The 24728-nt window shown below is 44.9% G+C and overlaps 4 protein-coding genes across 6 annotated transcripts; 1 reads left to right on the forward strand and 3 right to left on the reverse strand.

Moving 5' to 3' along the window:
- The first annotated feature begins 119 nt into the window (after positions 1-119).
- On the forward strand, positions 120-7335 carry LOC123190652 (U3 small nucleolar ribonucleoprotein protein IMP3). The gene is made up of 4 exons (XM_044603330.1): positions 120-433; positions 610-717; positions 1502-1576; positions 6928-7335. The coding sequence occupies exons 1-4, from the start codon at positions 300-302 to the stop codon at positions 7157-7159; spliced, it is 549 nt and encodes a 182-aa protein (XP_044459265.1). The 5' UTR covers positions 120-299; the 3' UTR covers positions 7160-7335.
- Positions 7336-8130: 795 nt separating this feature from the next.
- Positions 8131-16446, reverse strand: LOC123190649 (putative disease resistance protein RGA1). 2 transcript variants are annotated; one of them, XM_044603326.1, is made up of 4 exons: positions 16216-16446; positions 11699-12748; positions 8664-10790; positions 8131-8577 (listed from the first exon to the last, which is right to left on the reverse strand). In XM_044603326.1, exons 1-4 carry the CDS (start codon positions 16429-16431, stop codon positions 8530-8532), a joined length of 3441 nt encoding a protein of 1146 aa, XP_044459261.1. In that variant the 5' UTR covers positions 16432-16446; the 3' UTR covers positions 8131-8529. The 2 variants fall into 2 exon arrangements, with proteins under 2 accessions (XP_044459261.1, XP_044459260.1); XM_044603325.1 differs by having other exon boundaries at positions 11699-12751.
- A 1088-nt stretch (positions 16447-17534) lies between these two features.
- Positions 17535-20116, reverse strand: LOC123190654 (uncharacterized). Of its 2 annotated transcripts, none has more exons than XM_044603332.1 (5): positions 19408-20116; positions 19244-19320; positions 19064-19161; positions 17988-18171; positions 17535-17888 (listed from the first exon to the last, which is right to left on the reverse strand). In XM_044603332.1, the coding sequence occupies exons 1-4, from the start codon at positions 19583-19585 to the stop codon at positions 18012-18014; spliced, it is 513 nt and encodes a 170-aa protein (XP_044459267.1). In that variant the 5' UTR covers positions 19586-20116; the 3' UTR covers positions 17535-17888; positions 17988-18011. The 2 variants fall into 2 exon arrangements, with proteins under 2 accessions (XP_044459267.1, XP_044459268.1); XM_044603333.1 differs by having other exon boundaries at positions 17535-17910.
- Positions 20117-20339: 223 nt separating this feature from the next.
- LOC123190651 (26S proteasome non-ATPase regulatory subunit 7 homolog A) lies at positions 20340-24717 on the reverse strand. Its single transcript, XM_044603329.1, has 10 exons — positions 24401-24717; positions 24060-24152; positions 23891-23972; positions 22899-22995; positions 22743-22818; positions 22335-22393; positions 22137-22259; positions 20975-21032; positions 20785-20870; positions 20340-20631 (listed from the first exon to the last, which is right to left on the reverse strand). Exons 1-10 carry the CDS (start codon positions 24585-24587, stop codon positions 20560-20562), a joined length of 933 nt encoding a protein of 310 aa, XP_044459264.1. The 5' UTR covers positions 24588-24717; the 3' UTR covers positions 20340-20559.
- Between the last annotated feature and the right edge of the window lie 11 nt (positions 24718-24728).

Raw genomic sequence — 24728 nt, forward strand, 5'->3', positions numbered from 1 at the left:
TTTCTTAAGAGAGAAGAGTGCACACCATCGGTTTTTTTTTTTGAAGAGAGAAGAGTGCACACCATCTGGCTTGGCCCGCTAGCATTTCACCGTTTGAGCCCAAACGATACCTACAAGCCCACTCATGGCCTCATGTGCCCAGGAACCCTAGCCGCCCACCTCCACTCATCTCCCTGGCCCCCGCCGGTCTCGCGCCAGCCCGCCCGCCGCCTCACGCGCTCCTCCCGGAATCGCGCACCGCCGCCGCCATCTCCGCCCTCGACACCAACCCCTTGCTCGCAGCCACAGCGTGAGGCAGGATGAGGAAGCTCAAGTTCCACGAGAAGAAGCTGCTGAAGAAGACCAATTTCCTCCTGTGGAAGCGGGAGGGCGGCCACCGCGAGGCCGCCGTCACGCAGCGCTACAGCCTCGTCGACAGGGACGACTACAAGAAGTACACTCTCTCTCACCCAGTCAATCCCCTCCCACCCTCCTCCCTCTCCTCCTGCCCGTCGGACCCAGTTCGATCTCGCGGCTGGGATGCGCTGAGCGTTTTGATTCAAGAAATCACAGCGTCTGCCGGGCGGTGCCCTGTAACTAATCAGTCTTGTGGTTGTGGTGTCGCTGCAGGTACAACGGGATTTGCTTGATGGCGCAGAAGCTCGTGAACATCATAAAGCAGATGGATCCCAGGGACCCTTTCAGAATAGAGATGACGGACATGCTGATCGATAAGCTGTAAGATGCCGCAGACCCTCGATGCATGTGTGATGCTGTATGCGTTTGTTTGTTTGAAATTTTGACTGCATATTACGAGGACTGTATATCCATCATGCGCCGCAACCCTGTGAGAATGCTCCAGGCTTATCTGCAATTGCCACTTGGATTGTTATATAGTTAGAAATGTGTGAGGCTTTTGATGTGTGCTCTTGTCTATAAATTAAGGACCCTGATAAGTACCGAACGTCATGTATGAGCACATGGCAACTCCGAACATTTTCGACGGCAAGTTTAGTGACGCAAGGATGGCAACTTTAGTTGCCAAGCTTGACAACTTTTGTGCTTCAGTTTATTTTTGACAGAAACTTGCCGTGTGTCACTGGAAATTGTCATCCTTGCGTGACTGCGTGACTGGAATTGCCTTCGAAAAACGTCAGGGCAAGAGTGCCGCGCACCTGATGTGTGGCACTTATCATTTGGGTAAATTAATTGTACTTTCGACATATGTTAGTACCACTTGATTATTTGCCCAGAATGCATAAACCTCTCTGAGATTATCGGCTTCTCATTATAATCATCTGCTTATCTCTGAGCATGCACTCCAGTAAACATGCCGTTATGAAAGCTACAGGGATACCCTGTGCATATCGTGTCGGTTGAGTGAGCCATCTTACTAGAATCATCTAAAGCTATTTCCTTTTGGCTAAATCATGCAGTTCTTGCTTGCCACTTCCACTTGTTCCTTGCTACTTTTACTGCCCTGCTCATTTGTCTAGTCTAAAGAAGTTTTCTTGAATTTCAGGTATAATATGGGTGTAATTCCAACAAAGAAGAGCTTGGTTAAATGTGAGAAACTTTCAGTGAGCGCCTTCGCCAGGTCTCTATCTCTCCCCGGGTTATAATAATGATTTCCTTCGATCGCTGAATAGGGCATTTTATTTGCCATTTAATTTTTGAAAGAAAGCGTTTATTGCTACTAGTAAGCTTGCACGTGCAAATGCACGTCTCAGCGACACGTTTGGTCAATTAGTTTCGCACGGTTCCTGATACTCCCGCTTTCGGAAATGATGGACAACGTTTGTTTCGCCTACTACGTACTATTCACTAACCACGTTTTCTGATAAGTCGAAAACAGCCGAACGCCAGGTGATTAGGAAACCAGGCCCAACCGCATGAACCAAACAAAGCTCCTATCTGGTAAAACGAGATTGGAAGCAGCGCTTCCCGAAACCGAAGCCCATTACGTTACCTGACCGTGGACCAAATGCGTCGTTATTATCTCTTTTGGATGCATTAGTACATTTTCACATGGAAGGCATCCAACTAATATCAAAGAGGAATCATAACTGGAGCAATCATTAAAAATTATATGAAACATTAGTTGATGTGTTTTGATATACTTGCATGAAAAAATATAATAATTTGTTAGTGTAATACCGCAAGATATAAAAATGACTTAAACCATGTCTTATCCGAACTGACCACATGCATGACTCACGTTTGACACAATATACAAAACTCGGCTCTTTTTCACACAGCCAATCTTTTCCATCCATAATTCCCAGATCTAATGGCTAAGAATTACACAAAAGAATTGTTCTTAACTACAAACTCCCCATCACAATGTCTCAGGCTCAAGAAAATTTCCGCTCGGCTCCACAGCCATACCCTCTCTGCTGACATTTTCTTTACTCGTAGAGTCTAGTAATTTAAAATGTGTAGTTAGGAGTGGGATGTCAAAGTTTGTTTAAATTGATTTTCCTATCAACAATATAACAGTTTTATGGTAGCAACTCTTCAAAACAAGCGGAAAGAGACTAAAACATCTCGGTCTGCCTATGGTGTAATATTGTATATGTAGCAGAAAGGGCATTACAATTCTCAAGCGTGTACGGTGTGTATAATTCATTGCACTGGAGGCAAAAAGTTCGGTGGTGTATGGTAGAAGGTAGAGTCAGGGCAAAATACAACATTAAGCTTTGCTGTCCATATCAACATTACCGGTCTTCAAAAATTGTGACTGATTTATCAGCATCTCAGATATGTCTGCAGACATGAAACAAAATTTAGTATCAAGCATCATGATAGAAGCACAGTATATCGTACCTGAAGCTCCACAACCACTTGGAAAATCAGTCACCTGAAGTTCTATAGTTATGATAGAAGCACAATGTATCATACCTGAAGCATCATGATCGGTGTTTCCGTTAGGAAAGAGAAACTAAATAAGTAATGGCATGGTATATAGAAGTTAAGGACAAAAAGTAATGCTCTACAACCCCTTGAAAAATCGTGTACCACTATTCATAAACTAAAAAAATGCCGCTGGAAGCATACTACACCTGAAGGTCAAGATGAATGTTCTGACCCTTGGATTCCAGACGGTGAATACTGGAAGAAGTAGCAGGGGATATCATCAATTGCTCAAAATAAGCAGCAAAAAGGCAGCTAGAAAACAATTTCAGATCTTCTCATATCATTGAAGAGAACAAGAGGAATACTGGAATTGCCAGTATCTGTTTCATAAACAAACAAAAGAATAATTCGTATCGAAGAATGGAAACCCGTAATGCCATAATGTTTTCCGATTGGTGTTCTACAACCACTTGGTTTGACTTAAGATATGTATTATGAAGATTATCCAATATTTGAAACTGCAAATAGAAATATCAAGGCAAAATCTTTTATATTGTCTCATAAGATACAACTGTGTCATGCATCTTTTTCAACATCCTTGAGTAACCTCTTTGTATTATTATGTAGCAAAGCTCCCTACTTTATATTAGCCTAACAAAACTATTGAAGTTGGCTCATAACATCCAAAGAAATCAAGAAAATAAATAAAAATAATCACATTAAAAGGAGATGAGAAATATTACCTAAAATGATAAAATAATAAATAGATTGACATGAATGGAGAACAATCTAATGGGATCTATGTTTATTTGGCTTGCCTAAAACCCGAATGGTCTACCTTGACATGACTATCGACAGTGAAAGATCATATAACCTTACCAAGTGACACGTCTTTAAACGTCGAGCACCTCCTCAACTGAGACACAATGTTTGTTTTGATTGCATAATGCACGTTCTTCATTATATGCAAAGGCTGCGAGGCACAATACTTTGATTGCGTACTGCATATTCAGTAATTAGATGTTGCATTGCATTACCTGGCTGGACTATAATCACTGATCAGAGTTCATAGCGATTTTGAAAGTTTTAAATAGAATGGCTTGACTCTTAGTCTCGATATCTCTACCAGTAGATTACATTACATACATGCTAGAACTTTCAATGCGCAGTCAGATATGAATCATTATCCTTGCTTAAGAGAAAGAAAAGGCAATCAAAGACAGATCATACTAAAAATGAAAAGGAAACACAATGCTATGATTGCTGAAACCATATTCTTCAGTAATCAAATGTGTCCCTACATGCACAGCAATTCAAATATAAGCATGATCAGTGTTCATAACACATTACTGCCATTAGAACGAAGGGTGGATTGCTCATAGTTTGGGAATTGTTCCTCACCTTCAGTCTGAAATTACGCTACAAAATTGTTAAATATGTCATTTTTTTAATAAAATATGAATTGATCTGAGAAGTTTAGTGACAGATATACCGGTCAATCTTGACCATTGCCATGACAAAGCAAAGATAATTCTTTCTCACAGATACAAACGGAAGTAATTACAAACATGAAATAAAAGAGAACCAGCAGTAGCTCAAAGAACAATAACAGCACAGACATGTGAACAACCTACAGGCAACACATCCCAAACAGAGGCCAACGCCACACCTTCGGCACGAACTCTAGATGTAAATGAATTTTATCTCGAAACATAAACGAAACAAATGCTCTCATCCGGGGACCAGGCGGCCACGGAGGTCTGCGGCTCGACTGCCTCCTCCTTAACAGTGGGTGCCTCCTCGGAACATATGAACCTAACTTTGCTTCATTGAGAAAATTAGAAATACCTAGACATTACGTGACTATTTGCGGTACCAAATTATCAGTCCAACTAACTTAAAAATTAAAATTGGTGCAATACCCTACATGTTGACAAGACAGTGAAGTCCAATGATTAGCTTCAACATTACTGAATCGTTAAGATTGTAAATGATGGCCTTCTTGCTCATTGTTTCGCTGATTAGAAATCTGCAATAGGACGTAAATAGTTTAACGGAGAAGAAATTTGTTGGAATATATTTGTGAGCTACGGCTGAAAGCTTATCTAGCTAGTTTCGTCGTGCATGCTAGTCTCCAAAAATCAATCAACATGCCTGCTTCCAAGCACTTGTATATGCATGTTGCTATGGACGAAAGCACTTTGGATGTACACCATTCACAAATTACTATCAGAACTAAATCTGTTTGGATCTAAAAATCAACTCTAAAATTAGTGAAGAGACCTCGTGAGGTTAATATTTCACTTATTCAGATTAACTCTAAAAATCAGCTAGATTGATTTGCACAGCAAATTGCAAACAAGTTACCCAGATCAATCAATAGGCGTAGAAGGTTGTGGCCAGATCGATTCATCAGTTTTTTTTATGTTCTAGTAGGATGTGGTCAAATAGATTCATCACAAAATAAACTCCATTGCAAAAAGGCGCACTCAAACCAACAAAAACATGAACGGGACTGAGTCTAATTACTAAGTTGTAGCAAATGCACGTGTGGAGCGGACAGGCAGCTAGAGACGATGAGCAGCCGACGAAGACCTATTCAGTTTTTGCTATAACAAAATGCACACATAACAAATTGAAACAATCATTAGCCAGCAAGAAAATACGGAGTCTCTTTTACCCCTAATCTCAAACTATCATAAAAATTGGTACAAACCTGAAACAAATTTTTGCTTCACTTCTTGTAGGCATTATAACAAACACTGGGCAGAAAACATACGGAAGTGATTGCTGTGCTGGTGCCCATGGCGGAGGGTCACAGCAGGCTAGTTGTGCAGATGAATGGCGAAAGTCACACTGGAATCTGCAATTGCGCAATTTCATTCAAATCATGACATGGAATGAATATTGACATCGACACACCATCAACGGACAAAGTACCTTCACAAGGGGACGGGATGGCGTCCTGACATCCGGTTGATTGAGTAGGTCGACGGCTGCAGCATCTAGATGGGCCGTGGAAAGGGGGGACTCTGCTGGCCAACATGCGTGGGTGGCGATGAAGCGGGCAAACAGGGTGGAGCAGTAGGACGAAGGAGGGCCATGGCTGTGGACAAACGGCTCAGGATCTGGCCATCCCATCTCTAGGTGAGATCTCTCCATCCACCACCACCAGAGGGGCTTGACAAGGAGGGGACGACAGGGTTGGATTGGGAGATGGCGGGGCGCCGCAGAGAGCGACCGGAGTGGGCGGATGGCAGGCTGCGGCCCGGCCACCCTGCAGCGGAGGTGCCGCTCGACCGTCGGGGGCGCCGCAGCCCGGTGAAGTGGCGGCCGTCGGTGGTGAAGCAACCATGGTGTGTGGTGGGTGGCTCCGGATTAGCGCTCGGGGCGACGGTCGTGCGGGGCTCGTGGCCTTCCCCGCCATCCTCCAGCTCGCGCACCGTAGCCGCGCAGTAGTGGGCGCCTCGGCATCGGCCCTCTTCACCTCCGCGGTCGGCAGCTGGATGACGAGAGGGCGCGGCGGCAGCTGGGCCTCATCGGATGATGCTTCCTGCGCCTCCGCCCATCTCCCCGACGGTGCCGATGACGGCGAGGAGGAGCGCCCGTAGAAACAGGGCGGCGCCGCGGTGGCGCGCCATGTTCGCTGGTGGCACGGGCGGGGTCGTTGGAGGGGAAGGGGGCAAAGTGGGGCGTGGGAGCAATGAGTGGGGCGTGCGGAGTGGGTGGTTTCCTTTGGGGAGTGGGCGCAGCGGGAGATGTGGGACGGGACGCACATTGCTAATTGCAATATCGTTTCGTTAACAGCGTTTCGTTGGTGCGCTTTAGAACCATTAGATTACTAATCAGACGGTTAATATTCTAGTTGGATCTGCCTTTTTTTTCCTTTTATAGGATAATGGCATGGTGGGTAATTAAAGTATAAAACGCGTTTAGTACACTTGAGGGATGTAGACCATCAGATTGCAGGTTTCGATGGATAGGATGATTTGGTTCTCCGCCCTCTCGGCCTTTTATAGTGGTAGTAGATGAATCACTCAATGACCTATGTGTCATATTTCACTTACCATATTGTTTGCTAAACTATTGTAGGCGGAGACTTGCAACAATTATGGTGAAGCTCAAGTTTGCTGAACACCTTAAAGAGGCTGTCACCTACATTGAACAGGGCCATGTGCGTGTAGGCCCAGAGACGGTCACCGATCCTGCCTTCCTTGTGACCAGGAACATGGAGGACTTCATCACCTGGGTGGATTCCTCAAAGATCAAGAAGAAGATCATGGAGTATAATGGTGCATTGGATGATTATGATGCCATGATTTAAGGATATGTCCTGATAGTAGAAATTTTGGGAACATCAGTGATTCAGTGTAGCTACTCCTGTAATATTTTTTAAACCTGAATCTGAGGCTACAATATGTTGAGGTAGTTATCTGTTGCAAAGCTACTTGTGTGATGAAAGCTAAACTGCTATAGAATGCAAATGCCATAATCAGTTCATACTTGTCCCCCTTCCGCTTTCCCTTGCACATGCTGATGCAGTATCATACATAAATTTTGATGTTCAGCTGAATATGTACAATGTGCGTTCTACTCTGCAAGTTGATTGAATTGCTTGTTGCTAACAAATTGAGCTCTGTGGTAAAAGCATGTTGTGTAATTCCCTGCATCTTCCTGTCTATGAATTACTATGGTATATGTAGCTGGACTTCTGATGAATTGCTGATAAGAAGTATCATAAGTTGTGGTGCTGCTCTTTGATGAATGAAGAAGCAAATTTGGACAATAAGCTGGGAACCCAGGAATAAATTAACGCAAAAGACTAGCTAGTTTCTCCTATTTACTGCTTGGTTTTACAACAAGCGTACATGTGTATTGGCTAGGATGGCGGGGATTGCTTAGCTCTCTATGGTTTGAAGATGTACCCCCAGAATTAGCTCCATTTTTGCTTGATGATGCAACTCTTATCACAAGTTAATAAAAGACGTTGCTTGATGTAAAGAAAAGTTATCACGGAGCTGATGAAACAAATCACTGGGAAATTCTTATGTCTGAATTACAGCAAGAGCAGTGTCCTTCTAGCGATATGAAGAAGCAGCCTTGTTTTGTTGTTGTTGATGGAGCCTAAACTCAACTTGGTTTCATTGAACATGAACAGCCATATTGTTTCCTTTTTCTCTGAGTTTTTATGGTATAAATTTTACAATCTGCTGCTGTCATGCATGATGTGAAAACTGAACAACAGCAGGTTCTTGACAGGTGCTCATCTATGTAGTTCGTTGGGTCGTTACCAAATTGAAAGGCCAAATGTTTATTCATCCAAACTGAAAGTAAACAGGTGACGAGTGCAGTCTCATACTTCAACAACAATGAGTGACGTGCTCGCGACCTCAATATAGCATCAGATCTTTATAAACACAATTTAATCATAGCATAACCGCAAGCCTTTTTATACATGAAGCCTTTGTTCTCTCGGCAGCAAATTAATCTTTGCATCATCTTGCTTATGGAGCCCAACCACTGCAGTTGTTTCCCGTGAATGTGCGCATGCACACTGAATCGCTGGTACTCGAGGAGGAAGAACTGGAGGTTGCATTTGGTTCCAACTTGGTAGCAACATACCGTGCTTATTTATTTCCCATGAGAATAGGTACCAATTCCGTTGGATCAAATTCAGGCTCTTTCTCTTCTCCGTCAGCGGGCAGTTCTTGCTCCTCCTATAAGCAAGCGCGGAAATGCAGGCTGCGGAATCGAACAGCAAGAAGAGATTAAAATTCAGATATATTAGGAAAGAGCAACCAAACCGGAGTCTATATGCTAATTATTACCTGCACATTTGTTTCAATGCTGAAAGGTTCCCTTGTGTACAATACGTGCCATTTCTTGTCATCCCAGCAATCACTGTCTGCATAAGCCTCAACATGCTGGATATGGCTAAACTTGTCCCACTCGCTGCCAGATTTTCCTGCGGCCATGAAACCAAGTATCTCCAGACCGCAATCCACCAGCAAATGGCTTGGATTTACAGTTTGAAGGTACAAGGGGAGTCCCATCTTGTTGGGCGAGAGTCGGAATCTTTCACCGTAGCCGGGAACTGTCAGCACAAGTCTCCGTAGTGCACTCATTTCCTCTAGTGAGGTGAGCTCGGGGCAAGACTTGATCTCAAGCTTTTGCAATTCAGGGAAATTGGAGATACTAATCAGCTTGGGTAAGTCATACAGGTCGAGCTCAACAACAGAAGCAAAGTTCTCTAGCGAATGGAGACGCCACATGCTCCACAAGGTTAACTTTTTCAAAGCCTTTGCATGTGAGGCAAGACCGGGAGGGATACACTTCAAATTACACCTTGTGAAAGTAAGCTCAACCAAGACTGGCATAGCTTGCACTTCCTCCTCCCACTCCCACTCCTCCAATTCCACGAATTCTAATAAATCCATCTCACGCAGCCTCGGAAATGCAGTCACCATGTGGGATGAAGGATAGCAACGGTGGCTTTGGGGGCGCACAAATTCTGGCCCAATGCACTTGATCGCTGGAGCACGGTTGACTTGCAGGTAGTCCAGCAATGGGAGCTGACATAATCCATCAGGAAGTTGGATGCAACAAGCCAAATCTTCCATCACTAGTGTCCTCAAGCTATTGAGGCGCATTGTTGCTGTCGACATCATCCATCTTGGCAGCTGGCGCCCGATATATCCTTCAACGGAAATAATTTCTATGCACGGAGGAGGAGATAGCTCATTAAACACCTCCTCAATTACTCCTTGATTATTCTTACATGCAATGCTGGATAATAAGCGCATCCTAGAAAGATGCACTTTTTGATCAAGCCTAACCTTTGTGACAAATGAAGCATCAGATACATTCCCCAGGCCCACTAATCCAATGCCCCTAAGCTGGGAAAGAGGTCCAAGCTCTTCCAAGCTACACCAATCACCATCCATGTGTACTTGGAAACCAGATAGTGTCCTCAAATTTGTTAGAGCATGGAAACCCCTAGGAATACTATATATACCTGTGCCTTCAAGTTGAAGATATCTTAGTTCCGTTAACTTCACAATGCTATCAGGAAGTTTCACAAGATTCTCACAACCTTCAAGACTAATGTGTTGTAAGAACTTCATTTTGTGAATGTTCTCTGGCAAGCAATCTATATCAGCGCATCTATCCATTGACAAATACCTCAAGTGTTTGAGATGATATAGAGATTCAACCATTGTGGCGAACTCTGCAGACTCTACGTGTAGAGTCCGCAGACTTGAAAAGGTAACCAAGGAATCACCAGACTGAACCTTGAAGTTTCCAATTAACATTAACGATCTTAGAGATATTTGCCCTTGTAAACTTCTCCACTCAAATTCATCCGATTCCAATCCATTAGTCTCTATAGACAACCGGAGAAACTTTTGCAAATGAAGTTTACTATTAACAGTTTCTCCATTATGAGCTACTAGTGCTTCATTTCTTGTCATGAATTGAGCAAATGAACGAATAACATCATGCATCTTGCAAACATAGTGACTGGCATATGATGTATCCGACTCTATAAGGTTCCTCAACCTCAACTCTGTATGGTACTCAGTTCCTATTTCTTCCAATATATCCGAGTTTCCATGAACAAATCCTTCACCAATCCACATGTTGATGAATTGTGTATCATCTAAAATCATCTTTTTAGGCTTAAGGGAGAAGTGCAGAAAGCATTGCTTTAAACAAGGGGACAAGTCCTCATAGCTAAGATATATGGCATGATTTAGCTCTTCTGGCATTTGAGATATTGACCATACAGCATCATTCAATACCTTCTCCCAATCACGTCGGGTTTTTTCCTTATGGCATAGGAGTCCTCCCATCACTTTTATGGCAAGTGATAACCCATCACATTTTTCTACAATTTGCATTCCAATATCCTTCAGCATATCCACTGCAGGTTCGCTTTTCTTGGTCATGAGTACCTTCAAACAATTGAGAATTAATACGGTACACACATTAATTGAGTACCTATAGTCCAGTCTACTAGATAAATTAAGTTGTCAGTAAGTGTAGAATAATCCATTCAATAATACAGTAATTAGTTTGATGCTTTGCTCATGAAGGCATCTGGATGGATCGATGTCCATGTCTTTCTATTTGACACACAAATTATCTAATTACCTAGCTAGTTACTCTCAACACAATCTACGAATCAGACATAAACAATAAGCCAACAAGCATATGCATGTGTCTCAGTAGTCTAGAATGACCAATTAGCGCACATACTCCCTCCGTCCGAAAAAGCTTGTCCCTCAAATGGATGTATATAGCACCAAATTAGTGCTAGATACATTCATTTGAAAAACAAGTTTGGGACAAGTTTTTTCGGATGGAGGGAGTACCATTTAAAGGCAGTGCTTACAATATGTGGTGATGATCAATATAAAAGTATATGTCAGTTTTATAGTTGTGGATCGTACTGCGTACAAGCAGTTGGTGTGGACGCTTGGTCTATGTGTCTATTCATAACGAGCACTAGTGTACTAGTAGTAATGTTAATGAAACAACAGTGGTCATATAGAATGACGCACCAAAAAGATGAAGCACGTACTTAAGGCAGCAAGCACGGAGAGTACAACAAAAAATATTGCCACTTCCCGTGTTAATAGAGATGCAAATTGGAACCTAAAGGGTACCCTCCGACCCTCCTAGGTTCAACTAAATAAACTAAATTTTCAGAATTCACATCATTTTTGAAAATGTAATTCATTTGGTTGAACTAAGGAGGGCTGGAGGGTACCCTAAAGGTACCAAATTTGCACTCCTACGTGTCAATAAATGAACATATTACTTGAGATAGGACGGAGGCTACCAGTAGTTATGTACTCACTTGCTTCGTGAGCAATGACCAGCCATCTTTGGGCCCTAATTTGTTGATGCGGTGGTATGGATTTACTGCTTTCATTCCTCGGGCAACAGTTTCATGTCTTGTGGTGACGAGGACTCGGCTACCCGGGGCACTGTGGCTAATGGGAGCCCTAAGCAAGTTGGTCCATTCATAGGTGCCCCACATGTCATCCAACACAAGAAATAGCTTCTTATCTTTGATAGCACTCGCAAGAGCCGGCACAAGCAAAGTTTTGTCTTGAGATCCACCCCCAGGTCCTGGCAAATTTCCTTCGGCGGTAGTGATGGCTGTCCTCAATAAGTCAACCTCGCTGAATTCTTGTGTAATACTTAACCATATTTTCTTGGTGAACTTGCCTTGTATTGCTTCGTCGTTAAAGACTTTCTTGCTAAGGGTGGTCTTACCAATCCCGCCAACACCAACGATGGCGAACACCATGATGCTTTCACTCGTGTCAACTTCCTTCGTGAGCAGCTGAACAAGTGATCTCGTGTCATCTTCAATCTTCTCCCCAACCACGCCCGACCGCTCCAACAAAGGATTAGTCTTGCGGTCAATACCATGAGGCCGATTTGTCTTCTGGTCCTGGTAGACTTCGAGCTTGATGAAATTGAAACTACGACCCCTCTTGCTGATGTTATCCAACTCCTTGTTCAGTGCCTTGATGCGGCTGCCGATGTCGTGTGCATGGAGAGGATTTTGCATGCATGAGAACAAGGGGTTAAGACACCCTATGTCCTTGGATGGACTTTGCTCCATGGCCTTGAGCTGACACAGATCGATGATGTCGGTAGCGTGGTACATGGCATGCTTCAGTTCCTCCACCCACCCCCGGACACTCTCGTCAGTGATGTTTCTTCTATCGGCGTCAGCAAGGAAATTCTTGAGGTCCCCAAGCTTGATGGTCAGATCGGCGATCGCGCTGGAGATCCCGATCAGCATGGCCACCTCTTCTCTAGCCATGTCGGCGATCATCTTGGTCACGTAAGATGCCAAGGCATTCAGAACCCCTGTCATTAGTTGCTTGAGCTGCTGCTGAAAACATGCAGTCGAACAAAATTAGCCTTGTACACCAACAACCCCATGCTAAAAGATTGGTTCATTGTCACCACAGAAAAATAAGGGGATAATCTAGAGACAAGGAAAAATTTAATGGAAAAAGGGGCTTGCAAACAAGAAGACAACGCTATGCACACAAAATCTGACCAAGAATGAGTATCACTGGTATGGCGCTGCTAGAAGGACGACGCGAGAAGGCTGGCCGAGGGCCTTTTTTGCCCACGGCCAGGCAAGAGGGAAGGGATTTTCCTTCCTAATTCTTGCTTGATTAGATTGATACATCTCCTCTCTTTATATAGAGAGGTTTACTTGACTCCCAAGCAAGGCTTACTTGACCCCTAAGCAAGCGACCCTTATCTCTAATTAACCCTAAGACTAACGGGCTATACCGCCAGCCCAGGCCCATTGCGTACTCTAACACTACACCCCACCTGGACATGCAGCTTGTCCTCGAGCTGCAGCCTAACCAACTTATAACCATGACTCGACGCAACACAAAGCTTACACCTAAAAATAAGCCTTTTACATCTCGGCTTGTTTTATGACTCTCAACCTGAAATGGACTGGGACGCTTTATTTTGGACCCCTCAACAAAAAGTGGACACCATCAGCATGTCGGACGTGCACGTGTACAGCCACCTGGATCCCATGGACACCACCTGGACCAAAGGAGTGCATGTGTATGGCCACTTGGAAGTGGTCGCAAGAGCGACCAGCAGAGCCGCCCTCGCGGCGGCCGGCGGCGGAAAGCAGTGGTGCTACGCGGTGCGCTCCTGTCGGTGACACCCTGCCTTCTCCCCGCCGGACTGCTGTTGGTCTGCACCGCACAAGGAAGAGTGAAGGGCTTGCGATGGAGAATGACGAGGAGGGGTGCGCCTCCCCAACCGCCGATGTCACAGACTTTGAGGTCGCTGCCCGCGGGGAAAACAGCATGCTCGCCGCCCGTGGGGGAAACCGCATGCGCAAGATCCCCGACGCAGTAGACGAGATCGAGGTCCTTTGCGCAGCGAAGGGAAACTTGGAGGAGCGGCAGCTGCAGACCACACATCTCCCGCACACGCCGACGCGCTAGGAAGCCGCGTGCAGCAGCCTGCAGCCTCACCGCCGCCGACACGTGGCGGGTAGCAATCCAAGACGGAAGCGGTGACGGCGATGGCGGGGACTTGATCTGCTGGATGTGGACGCCCTGGGATGGCGGCGGCACTGATGGGAACGAGGTCGTCGCACTCCCGTTGTAGGGCATCCCATACTGGGCGGCGGAGCTCACCGGCGGTGGCTGCTGCAGCTGCAGCGGCTGCTGCGGTGTCGTGCCGGGCAGCGGCAGCGGCTGCTGCGGCGGAGCGCCGGTCGCGGCGGAGGCCGCTAGGAGCGGCGGCTGCCACTGCAGCCAGGGTTGGGCGGTGGTGGCGATGGATGGCAGCTGCAGCGGCGCGGTGGAGGCCGCTAGGAGCGGCGGCTGCCACTGCAGCCAGTGTTGGGCGGTGGTGGCGATGGATGGCAGCTGCAGCGGCGCGGCGAAGGCCGCCTGATGCGGCGGCTGCCACGGCAGCCACGACGACGTGGGGGCGACGATGGGCGGCGCAGCCGGGTGCGGTCCGTGGGACCCGGCCAAGAACAGGCGGATCTCCTGGACCGCCTGGGTTAGGTCCCGCAGCACCCCGAACACCTCCTCCCAGGTGAGGACAGCGGGGGCGGGCGCGACGGAGGATCCCGGCACGGGCAGGAGTGGGGCGACGGTCGTGGTGGTCGCCGGAGGCGACAAGGTGACCGGCAGCGGAAGAGACGGGCTTGGCGGCGGTGAAGACATGATCGAACCGAAGCTAGCTGATACCAAATTGGTATGGCGCTGCTAGAAGGACGACGCGAGAAGGCTGGCCGAGGGCCTTTTTTGCCCACGGCCGGGCAAGAGGGAAGGAATTTTCCTTCTTAATTCTTGCTTGATTAGATTGATACATCTCCTCTCTTTATATAGAGAGGTTTACTTGACTCCCAAGCAAGATTTACTTGACCCCTAAGCAAGCGACCCTTATCTCTAATTAACCCTAAGACTAACGGGCTATACCGCCAGCCCAGGCCCATTACGTACTCTAACAATCACAGTGGTCACTCAAAATAAAACCAAACAGTTTAGATAAAGAAGTAATAATCTACAATGATACTCCACAAGGCTAGAATTGTCTAGTTGAGCTGATATTAATTATCATGAATCAATTGGAGAGAGCTGAGCTTAGAGCAACTAGCTCGTAGAACGGCAGAGGATGGGGGCATGGGGCTTTCAGCTTTGCATATACGGTGGGATTTAGATACAAGATATGTTTGAAAGATAGATTTTTTTTTTTTGAGAAACAGCCAAGCTTTATATTGGTCAAAATTTCACAAAGAGAGGGAGATGAAAGAACATGCGCATGATTAGAAAAATAAATAAATATAGATGGGCCTGGCTATGGCTCAGTCAGCTGACTCATGTACATTGATTTTGGCCTGTTTGGTCACCCCCACCCAAACAAGATAAACACATCACTTCCTCGTTTGGGAGCTGGAGAATTCCAAACATCAGCCAAACTCCAAGAAAGTACCGAAGCAAAAAAATAAATAAATAATAATAACTGATGAATGGAGCAAAAAGCAAACGGAATTCGCTGAAATGGCATTTGGGTTCCAGATTGCTACAAACAGAAGTGCCTAACAGAAAAGAGGACACGGTTTTGTCATTTATCAACTAGCTGCAGAAAAGGAGTGCGGAGAAATATCTCTAGGAACTAGCCGGGACAAATCACACAAATTTGTTGAAACAAGAGTTTCAGATTGATGCTTTTTTTTTTCTTCTTCTGATTTTTCTAACAGGAGGAGGTGTAGGGGTACGTGTTAGCTATGTGAATCTAAGTCCCTCTAGTAGATCATCACATCAAAAGCAAGACTCCATGGTACGGATGGCCCTCTCCTAATAACAAATAGAAAGGTATTTTGGGTGGATGTTGGCACAAGTTACGAAAGGGTGTTGACTGTCGAGCTCTAAAAACCAGAGAGCTGAAACCTGAACATCACAGGATCACAGCAGAGCAGAGCACCACAGAGATCGTCGTGCATGAGCGTAGTAATTCCGCGCAAAATAATCACGAGGCAAAATAAACAAGTCCGGAGTCGCACTCAGTCGCAGTACCACAAATCAGGGGCAGCCGTAAAAACGCAGCACGAGTTGGAGGGCACATCTGAAAACGTCGTCGGGTCACTTGCTGCTCCTATTTTGGTCGATTCGAAAGCTAGCACGCCTCTACCAGCACCCCACTCCCCCCTCCCCCGCTCATAGATGGGGTATGGGACAAATTTGCTACTACTAGTAGTAGAACCCTAGAAATTTCACGGCATGTATGCGGATTGGGCGCGAACAGGAAGAAAACATGGCCGCTGACCGCTGTTCTTCAGTCGGCTGGGTGACTCACCCGCTTCGCAGGGCCCGAAGAAGCGGGCGACGCGTCGCCGTGGCTGGGGATATCGACGCCGGTGACTTGCGTCGAAGCCGCTCTTCCCCTCCGCTCTCTTCTCCGCTCCCTCCCTGCCTGTCTCTGTTTCAAAAGGCGCTCCAGGCCAAATGTGGTGTCAAACTCACTTTTCGTCCATTTTGACACCCGTGCCCTCCATTGCCTAGCCGGTGTCATAAAAAAAAATCTAGGGAGCAAGTACTAGCTGCTCTCATGCCCACTTTCAGCGTTGCAATAAAATATATTATAAATTTTATTATGATTGGGGTGCTTCGTACTTTTGATGAATCTTGATCTATTTTCTTAACGAAAACTGTAAAGGATCGAGGGGATGGACGAGAACTATGGTTGTATTTTTTTTTTTTGCGAGAAGACTATGATTGTCTAATACAGTACTATTTTTTTTATAAAAAACATGCCCCGTTTGCAATTAATTTTTGAAAACCTGAATCCGAGAGACCGAGACTACAATATGTTGAGGTAGTTTATAATCTGCTGCAAAGCTACTTGGGTGATGAAAGCTAAACTGCCATAGCATGCAAATGCCTAATCAGTTCATACTTATCCCATCCTGTTTGGCATTGCACATGCTGATATACAGTACTGTATCATGCCAATTGTGATATTGAGTGTAATGTGTACAGCATGTATTCTGCTCTCTGCAAGTTGATTCAATTAACCATGCTGCTAAGCATTTGACCTACATGATACTACCACTCTGCTATTTCCCTGCGTCTTCCTGCCTACTCCCTCCGTCTTGAATTAGTTCACGCTCAAGCGGATGTATCTAAGCGTATTCCGTATGGAGGAAGTATTGTATGCATCATACTATGGTATTGACTTTATAATGGAACAAATATTTCGCATCAATTTGTCCAGTTTCAGTCTTGGGATCTTGATTTCAGTTTGAGATGTCATGAAACACACAATTAATTTGAGATGTGACTCGTATGCCTTATGCCTAACTAAATTAAGCAGAAAATCTGCCTTAAATGAGACTAGAAATCCCTGTAAAATCAACTCGACGTGCATAACAAATGTTTCAGTGCAGCAGAATTTCCTGTAAAGTTCCAGAATAGCTGGGCAGCGAAACAGTAAGCTGTGAATGCCTCAAACAATATGGGGGAAAAGCCCGCACAAGAATACATAAAAGATACTCCCTCCGTCCGAAAATACTTGTCATCAAAATGAATATAAAAAGAATGTATCTAGAACTAATATACATCTAGATACATCCCCTTCTAGTCATTTTGATGACAAGTATTTTCAGACGGAGGGAGTATTACCTCCGTCCCAAAAGGCTTGTCTTAGATTTATCTAGGTACGGATGTATCTAACACTACGTGTCTAGATGCATCCGTATCTAGGCAAATCTAAGACAAGCTTTTTGGGGCGGAGGGAGTACATGGACTTCAATTCAAGATCACGGCCAAGTTCACACCAGCTTACATGTCAGTGCACAGCCAACAAACAGCTGCTATGTTGAGCTATCAGCAGATGCAGCGTGCTGCCTCAAAATTCCTAAACTCCAAAATTTGATTACTACATATACAGGCACCCCAATGGCACACTGAGCAGATTGCTACATCCATCCAGAAGCCACAATGAACACTCAGCCCATGCATCTGAAGCTTCTGCAAAATACAGTTTTGAAACCTGGGTCATCCAACTGAGAATATGAGCTCTGAAATAAGTTGGATATCAATTTTGATACTGCTGCTTCCGAACCTTACCTAATATGCCATCAGCAACATCAACTATGAACCCTGAGGTTCTGAATCATCTGGTAACGTTTGAGATTCTCTACTGCATTTTGATTCCTGCATCTCCACCTCAACAGCAATCACATCTTTTGACTTTCCGTTCTCTGTCTCCATCCTTCTTACCTTTTCTTTTTGTATGGCACGTAACTCGTACCTGTAAGAACACAACATGTTTTAAATGTTGATGTTGTTGATAACCCATGGCAGGACAGAATTAGAGTATCAATATATCAGCTGGAGCTTAACTCTCTATGATGACCACAACACATCAATACATCTCGGTTCTCAAGTCTCAACAGCTGCTAAAAGAGTAGCTGATAGTAAATTCTGCACAAAATTGCAGAAGAACATCCATATAAAATTTGGTCTCATCACCGTACATGATAACCAATAATGTTAGCCTGAATTATGTAAGCTCAACCTTTAACAGATACATCTCCCAGACTAACCAAGGATTTGAGTTCTTATTTCAGCCAGATTATCTAACCAAGGTAGCTGCAGTGGTTCAGTTTAATCTTGAACCAGTTAACAGTTTCAATGTAGTCTTTCAGTAAGTCGAAGCTAGTGAAGTACAGCAATGAGCAATCACCTCCATGGCTACCACATTCCATAATACTAGTTGCTTTACTGAGATACCGGTGTGATGCCAGAAATTTTATGAAACTAAGAGCACCAGTACTGTAGCTAATCTCTGGTGGAAGCATTACACCTCAAAGGGTACTTCAGCAAACAGAGACCACACTTTACATTTGATCCACGGGAATTTCAACACATATACAGGTACTCACATTTGACATAGTCTATTATCTTCAGATGACAATCCCTTTTGGCTGGATTTTATGTACAAGGACAGCACAGTTGTACTAGATTTAACTGAAACAATCATGCTTAGATATGGAATACTTTGATGGGGTGTTAAGGAACAGGTTGGACTAGAATTCCTAACTGAGGATCCAAAAATTCGACACCACCATGAAGCTAATTGAGCACTTGTACTGGAACAATGCAGTTGCACATGGGCGAAAGCTAATGAGGTAAGAGCTTACGGCAAGATGTAGGTCCTGGCGAGCAGGAAGTAGATTGTCCAGAACTGCTTGTCCTTCATGTGGCGTGGGCACAGATCATAGCGGACCTTAGCGAGTTCCTGCAGGGATCGCAATTTACAGTTTGAGACTTCAGAGCCATCTCTTCAGAGAAGTGGAGGACGAGATCCGCGGGGGACCTACCTTGGCTCTGGCGAGCACGAGGACGGCGTGCCGCTGCTGCCAGTCCGAGAGCTCTCCCGCCGCCTCCGCGGAGGCCCCTGCGAGACAACATGGCGCATCACCGTCAGTAATCGAGACTGAACTAGCAGGGGGGCGGAATCGAGAGGGGAGGAAGGAGGGGGTGCCTTGGTGGAGCTGGAGGGCGGACGACTTGAAGGCGTCGGGGGAGAGCGTCCGGAGGAAGTCGAGGAGCTGCGGCGTCACGCCGAGCGCCTCCGCGTCCTCCTCCTTCCCCTCCGCGGCGGAGGGTTTGCTTGGGCCGGCTCGGCGGCGGAAAGGCCATGTGAAAGAGGGGAAGGCCATCGATGGCGATCTGATGGACACGAGCGAGATTCGTCGACGACCTCTCTGGGCTGATCGCTCGACGCGCGGGCACGGAATCGGAATCGATCACGGGGGTTGGGGGGTTGGGCACGGCGGAGGAGGTTGAGTTGAGAGTACTACTATGCGCGTTCCCCGTCTTTAAACTTCATCCAGTTGAAGCTTTTGTATCCGTATATTCTTATTTCAGCAGCGAATTCAAATTCCAATTCCAATTCGGTTTCAACAGCAGATAACAAATTCAAACCTGGAACTAATCTGGAGATAGCAATGCTTCAGAATCAGAAAGTTAAATACTTGTCTTTCTAGGCATTTCAACAAGTGACTACATACAAAGCAAAATGAGTGAATCTACACTCTAAAATATGTCTACATACATCCGTATGTAGTAGTCATTTGAAATGTCTACAAAGACAAATATTTAAAAACAGAGGGAGTAGTATGAACTACTTCCGTTCACAAATATAAGATGTTCTAGGAACTTTTCTGAATCAGATGTATGATTTCCCTTCTCTTAGTCTTGGTTGCCTTTTCTGTGCTAAAGCAATCAAATTTTGGAGCATCGATATAACTGTACAAGTAGGTTCTTTCGTTTGGTGTTTGATTCCCTTTATCTGTCCAAAGAGTCTGACTACTCTACCAAAGCACCAAGACAACATTGTAAACTGGCAGTAATGTTTCTAACGAAGCATACATTTACTAAGATAATCCGCATCACAAACCATGACACGGCAGATGAAACAGTATAAGATCTAGATTATAAACCTCAAAAAGACCTAGAGCTCACAGAATGTAAGGTTTTGTCGTTGACCTCGTCGTACATGAAGTAAACATCAAAGTGTAAATTGAAGGTCAAGACACTTGGTACAAATGAGACAATGCTAACATGTCACAGTTTCTTTTGCCCCATGCTGGGTCATAGATCGCTATCCCCATGTTGAGGCAAACAAGGACATTCAGCTCCCGGCTGCAGTAGGTACGGCGGCTGGCTTCAAATCCTCGGCCTTCTCGTGTTCCTTGTTTAGCATCTGGAAGGAATAACATAAAAGATTACACACTTATCGCAAAATTTGCAGAAAGAAGGGTATAACTTGACTTCATAAGATCAACATGAAGACACCAATATAGCTAAGGATGGAAGGATTGGCAACAGCTTAAACTAGCGGACAGAAACAACTTACCTTGTTGTTGATCAAATTGTGGAGAGCAATGACACTCCGGATAAGAGAAGACAGGTAAATGACCAGCATCATATCATTTGTTTTCACTGCATGAAAAGATAGATATAAAGTTGCTGCAATAAGCAAACCCAGAAAATGGAAGGGGAAAACAAGCCGGTTCTGGTAAACTGATGGCGACTTGCATGATTACCTGCAAACGCTTTAATGAGCTCATTTACGTTGAGATTGGGGAGCAGATTAAACACATCCTGAAAAAAAACAGAACAAATATATTACACTCCATGAGTAAAAATGTAGAACTGCTTCAGTAACAGAATTTGGATGAATTTTGAACTGTTCTCAACTCTGAGTACTCGCTAAAAATATCAAGCATTATCTCATGTGTTAAGGCATGCATATATCATCAATTATCATGTTTTTCTTATCCTACTGGGGACCTAATAAGTGGTGAAGCTACAACATGAACAGACAAATTACTGTTCTGAGGACAGAAAAACAGACATATAAAAAGCATGATTTAACCACCCACATATAGTATATCCCCCAACCAAAGTGATGTATTGAAGGCTTTAAAGCACCCTTCGCATCCTATCTGCCTTAACTTCTGGCGGAAACTGCTAGTGATACCACACGCACTAAGGCCTCTGCCATTGCATGAGTGCTTAACTTCTTGTTGATAAGCTTCCTTCATTTAATTAGTTGTGGACGATTTTTCGTCTTTTTTATGGAAAATTGAGTTTTCATCTAGGTATGCGCATCTAGCATCGTTTCTTCCTGGGGTAACCAAACTCCTCTCTCTCTTCTTAATTATCTTGCCACATCAAAAAAATTCCCTACTTGGCAGCCATAGCAATAGCACCTGTACAAGGTGGGGCACTGAGAAGGGCCTAAGAGTAGGTATCTTTCAACCACTCACTGGTTGCACAACTTTCATATAATTCCTAAGGAAAAACATCCATCGCTAAAAAGCATCACAATTTTCTTCCGGGGAGTACTCGAGCATCACAATTTTCTTCCAGAGACTACTAAAGCATCACAATTTTCTTCCAGAGACTACATCAATTAACTAGTTCGTCCCAGATAACCTTTAAGAATATAGATGTACATTTAAAACATTTAAGGTTCATGGGGACAACAGAACTTCCTGGTGAGGATCAAGTATAATAGGGATTACTGAGACACAAGCAGAAGAAATGATCGAATGTTACCCCCCAAAAGAAGTGTCTAACATAACATATACTCTCCGTCCCAAAATAAGTGTCTCAACTTTGTACTAACTTTAGTGTAAAGTTGTACTACGCTTGAGACACTTATTTTGGGATGGAGGGAGTAACAAATAGCGAGAGCCACACCTGCAAGTGGTACAGAATCTCGTGGTTCAGTGGGAGCTTCCCTTCAATTACAAGATCTAGATAACCCCGGATCTCCGTAAGCCTCGCATCGAGTCCTTTCAGGGCTGCAAGCTTGCTGCTGACCTACATTGGCAAATGAAAAATAGGGGCACAAGCTGCAACCTGTATCCAGCCATCTTAATTCTTATGAAACATTACCTCTGTTGCAAGTGTGCTTATTGTTGTGTCTTTCACATCCCTCAGAAGGTGCTCAACTCCTGAAGAGAGCATAAAGCATACATCAGCTAAAGTTATGAAGTGAACCCAAAACCTCTCAAACAAAATTATATTTCTTGCATTGTTCCAAAAATCAGCCAGTTAATCGGCATATCGGTCAGTTAATGCTACTCAGCGGGTCACTGAATAGCCGATTAACTGGAAAATTCGCCTATTTATCCCTACTCAGCACCCAACCGATATGGTACCAGTTACAGATATCCTGAACATTGATTTCTTGCAGAAAGTGACTAGTTATCAGAAAGCGTGACTGAACTACTGAATCTATAACTTGAAAGTGCCAAACATGATGCCCTTTCCTCATGCAATTTCAAACAGACTAGTTCTTACCAATTTCCTCGACTTCATGGGCTGCAATTTCTGATGGCACGTGGACGAACACCTTCTGACTTTTCTGAGTAGCATTCTGTAAAGGAAAACCATATCACATTAGTGAAGCCGAATAAGCAAACATCAAATCTCTAACATCTTAGACCATGCACCCACCTCTTTAACCTCTTCTACAGCATAATATGCTTTGGTGGGTATTCCCAACTCCTTGGGTTGAACATCAATAATCACCAGGACAGGATTAGGAACATAGCTGCACAATGTAAAGAAAAAAAATTAACTGCATAAGATTAAGCGCCTAACAAGGGAATACAAGAAAGGCATCCTGGGATCTAACCCATAGGAATAACATTAGTTTAGAAGGGTGGCAGAAAAAAGGATAGTTCCAGCACCAAACCCAGTCCCCACCATCAACACCCCCCAAAAAATGATACATAAAGGGTAGTGAACGCAAAGTATGTATGTACGGTAATTTTAACACTGTTCTTTTATCTTCCGAAATCATATAAAGGTGCAACCATGTCACTAAAGTCATGAGTCGGTTCAAGCAAACAAGTTGATTAAACATTAGATTGTTTTACTGATGGAGGGAGAGGAATTACAGTAGCAGACCAATCCAACGTAAATATCATCAGGCTGACTATTCACCGTAATGCCTAAGATTGCCAATTCTTTCATAACTAACACCATATATCAGGACATCTAAATTACACACTCTACATAAGGCCATCAGAACTTTCCCATCGCTCTGGACAGTAGCACAACTGAAGGAAAAATAAAAAATAGCCATGCATTTTGGGAGCTTTGCGACTAATTTGTACTCCCTTTGTAAAGAAATATAAGAGCATTTAGATCACTAGATCACTAAAGTAGTGATCTGAACGCTCTTATATTTCTTCACAGATGAGTACAACAAAGTTTTGTGCACAGGCGAAATTTCTGCAGCCACATGTGGAACTAGATGCACAAAATTAAACAGCAACTGAAACCAAACTAGATTATGATTGAATGGTAAATACTTCATAGAGACAGCTAGCCTCCTTGAAGAGTTCACGCTTGCATTCCAACATTGTACCAAACAATTGTGTACAAACTGAGAAGAGCTTCTAAATTACTGCGGGATAAATGGTTGCAGAGCAGAATCATACTTGGTAAACAATGCATGAACATCCAAGTCGTTCTCCTTTAGTTTTGGACCAGTGCTGTACCAGCCAACAACATGCTCCTTGGCTGCATCCGAACCAGCTCATCAGTATTCAACAGAAACAATCACACATTCCAAGTCCAAGCATATCTAAAAATTCTAAAACAGCATACCGTTGATCCTCTTGAACATGGAGAACATAGACTCATGGTAATTATGGTCGAGGAACCAGATCCTCGGGTCCTTGTCATCCTCCTCAAACGGCACTGCAAGATCACACGCCGCCGCAATTCACAAATTCAGTAGGCCACCACCGTAAAACAGCTCTGCAGATCTAATCACGCAAGGGTTTCGCGCCAGCGGATCTAACAGCAGCTACAGCCAGGGCGGGTTCCGCGAACCCTAGGCCCCGCCAGAGGCGCAGATCCCCCGGAAACAGGCGGGGCGGACCCGGACGGCGCAAACCCTAGCAGGGCAGAGACGGGCGGGCAGAGGGGTTCGGTCGTTCGCTTACCGGCGTAGGAGTTGGTGACGTCGACGACGCCGCGGGAGGAGGTGCCGAGGAGCACGCCGACGACGCGCTTCCTGGTGTCGCGGGCGACGCGGTTGTAGTGGTCGACGATGCTGAGCAGCACCAGCGGGTGCACCACCACCTTCTCCAGCGTCCGCCCCGACAGCTGCGCCGCCTTCACCACGTCCATCTCCCCTCTCCCCTCGGCGCGAAAACCCTAGCGCGGCGGCGGATCTGCGGCGTACGGCTGCGGTCGGGTGTGCGGCTGCTCCTCTGCTGGCTGCTGCGACGGCCGCGTTTGCGCTTTGCTTCCCCTCTTTTCCTTTCTTTC

Source organism: Triticum aestivum, chromosome 2A, assembly GCF_018294505.1.
Source record: "Triticum aestivum cultivar Chinese Spring chromosome 2A, IWGSC CS RefSeq v2.1, whole genome shotgun sequence".
NCBI lineage: Eukaryota > Viridiplantae > Streptophyta > Magnoliopsida > Poales > Poaceae > Triticum > Triticum aestivum.

What these genes read in the sequence shown, in the direction of transcription:
- LOC123190652 (XM_044603330.1), top strand. Translation starts at nt 300, where the DNA reads ATGAGGAAGCTCAAGTTCCACGAGAAGAAGCTGCTGAAGAAGACCAAT. An exon ending in GACATGCTGATCGATAAGCT is followed by an intron (nt 718 to 1,501) that starts GTAAGATGCCGC and finishes CTTGAATTTCAG; the next exon opens with GTATAATATGGGTGTAATTC. An exon ending in TCAGTGAGCGCCTTCGCCAG is followed by an intron (nt 1,577 to 6,927) that starts GTCTCTATCTCT and finishes AAACTATTGTAG; the next exon opens with GCGGAGACTTGCAACAATTA.
- LOC123190649 (XM_044603325.1), bottom strand. Translation starts at nt 16,431, where the DNA reads ATGACACCGGCTAGGCAATGGAGGGCACGGGTGTCAAAATGGACGAAA. An exon ending in GGTCATTGCTCACGAAGCAA is followed by an intron (nt 10,791 to 11,698) that starts GTGAGTACATAA and finishes AATTGTTTGAAG; the next exon opens with GTACTCATGACCAAGAAAAG. An exon ending in GCATTGAAACAAATGTGCAG is followed by an intron (nt 8,578 to 8,663) that starts GTAATAATTAGC and finishes TCGATTCCGCAG; the next exon opens with CCTGCATTTCCGCGCTTGCT.
- LOC123190654 (XM_044603332.1), bottom strand. Translation starts at nt 19,585, where the DNA reads ATGGCCTTCCCCTCTTTCACATGGCCTTTCCGCCGCCGAGCCGGCCCA. An exon ending in TCGTGCTCGCCAGAGCCAAG is followed by an intron (nt 19,162 to 19,243) that starts GTAGGTCCCCCG and finishes CGATCCCTGCAG; the next exon opens with GAACTCGCTAAGGTCCGCTA. An exon ending in GCCAGGACCTACATCTTGCC is followed by an intron (nt 18,172 to 19,063) that starts GTAAGCTCTTAC and finishes GTGTTCTTACAG; the next exon opens with GTACGAGTTACGTGCCATAC.
- LOC123190651 (XM_044603329.1), bottom strand. Translation starts at nt 24,587, where the DNA reads ATGGACGTGGTGAAGGCGGCGCAGCTGTCGGGGCGGACGCTGGAGAAG. An exon ending in TAAGCACACTTGCAACAGAG is followed by an intron (nt 22,260 to 22,334) that starts GTAATGTTTCAT and finishes TTGCCAATGTAG; the next exon opens with GTCAGCAGCAAGCTTGCAGC. An exon ending in ACAATTTGATCAACAACAAG is followed by an intron (nt 20,632 to 20,784) that starts GTAAGTTGTTTC and finishes TATTCCTTCCAG; the next exon opens with ATGCTAAACAAGGAACACGA.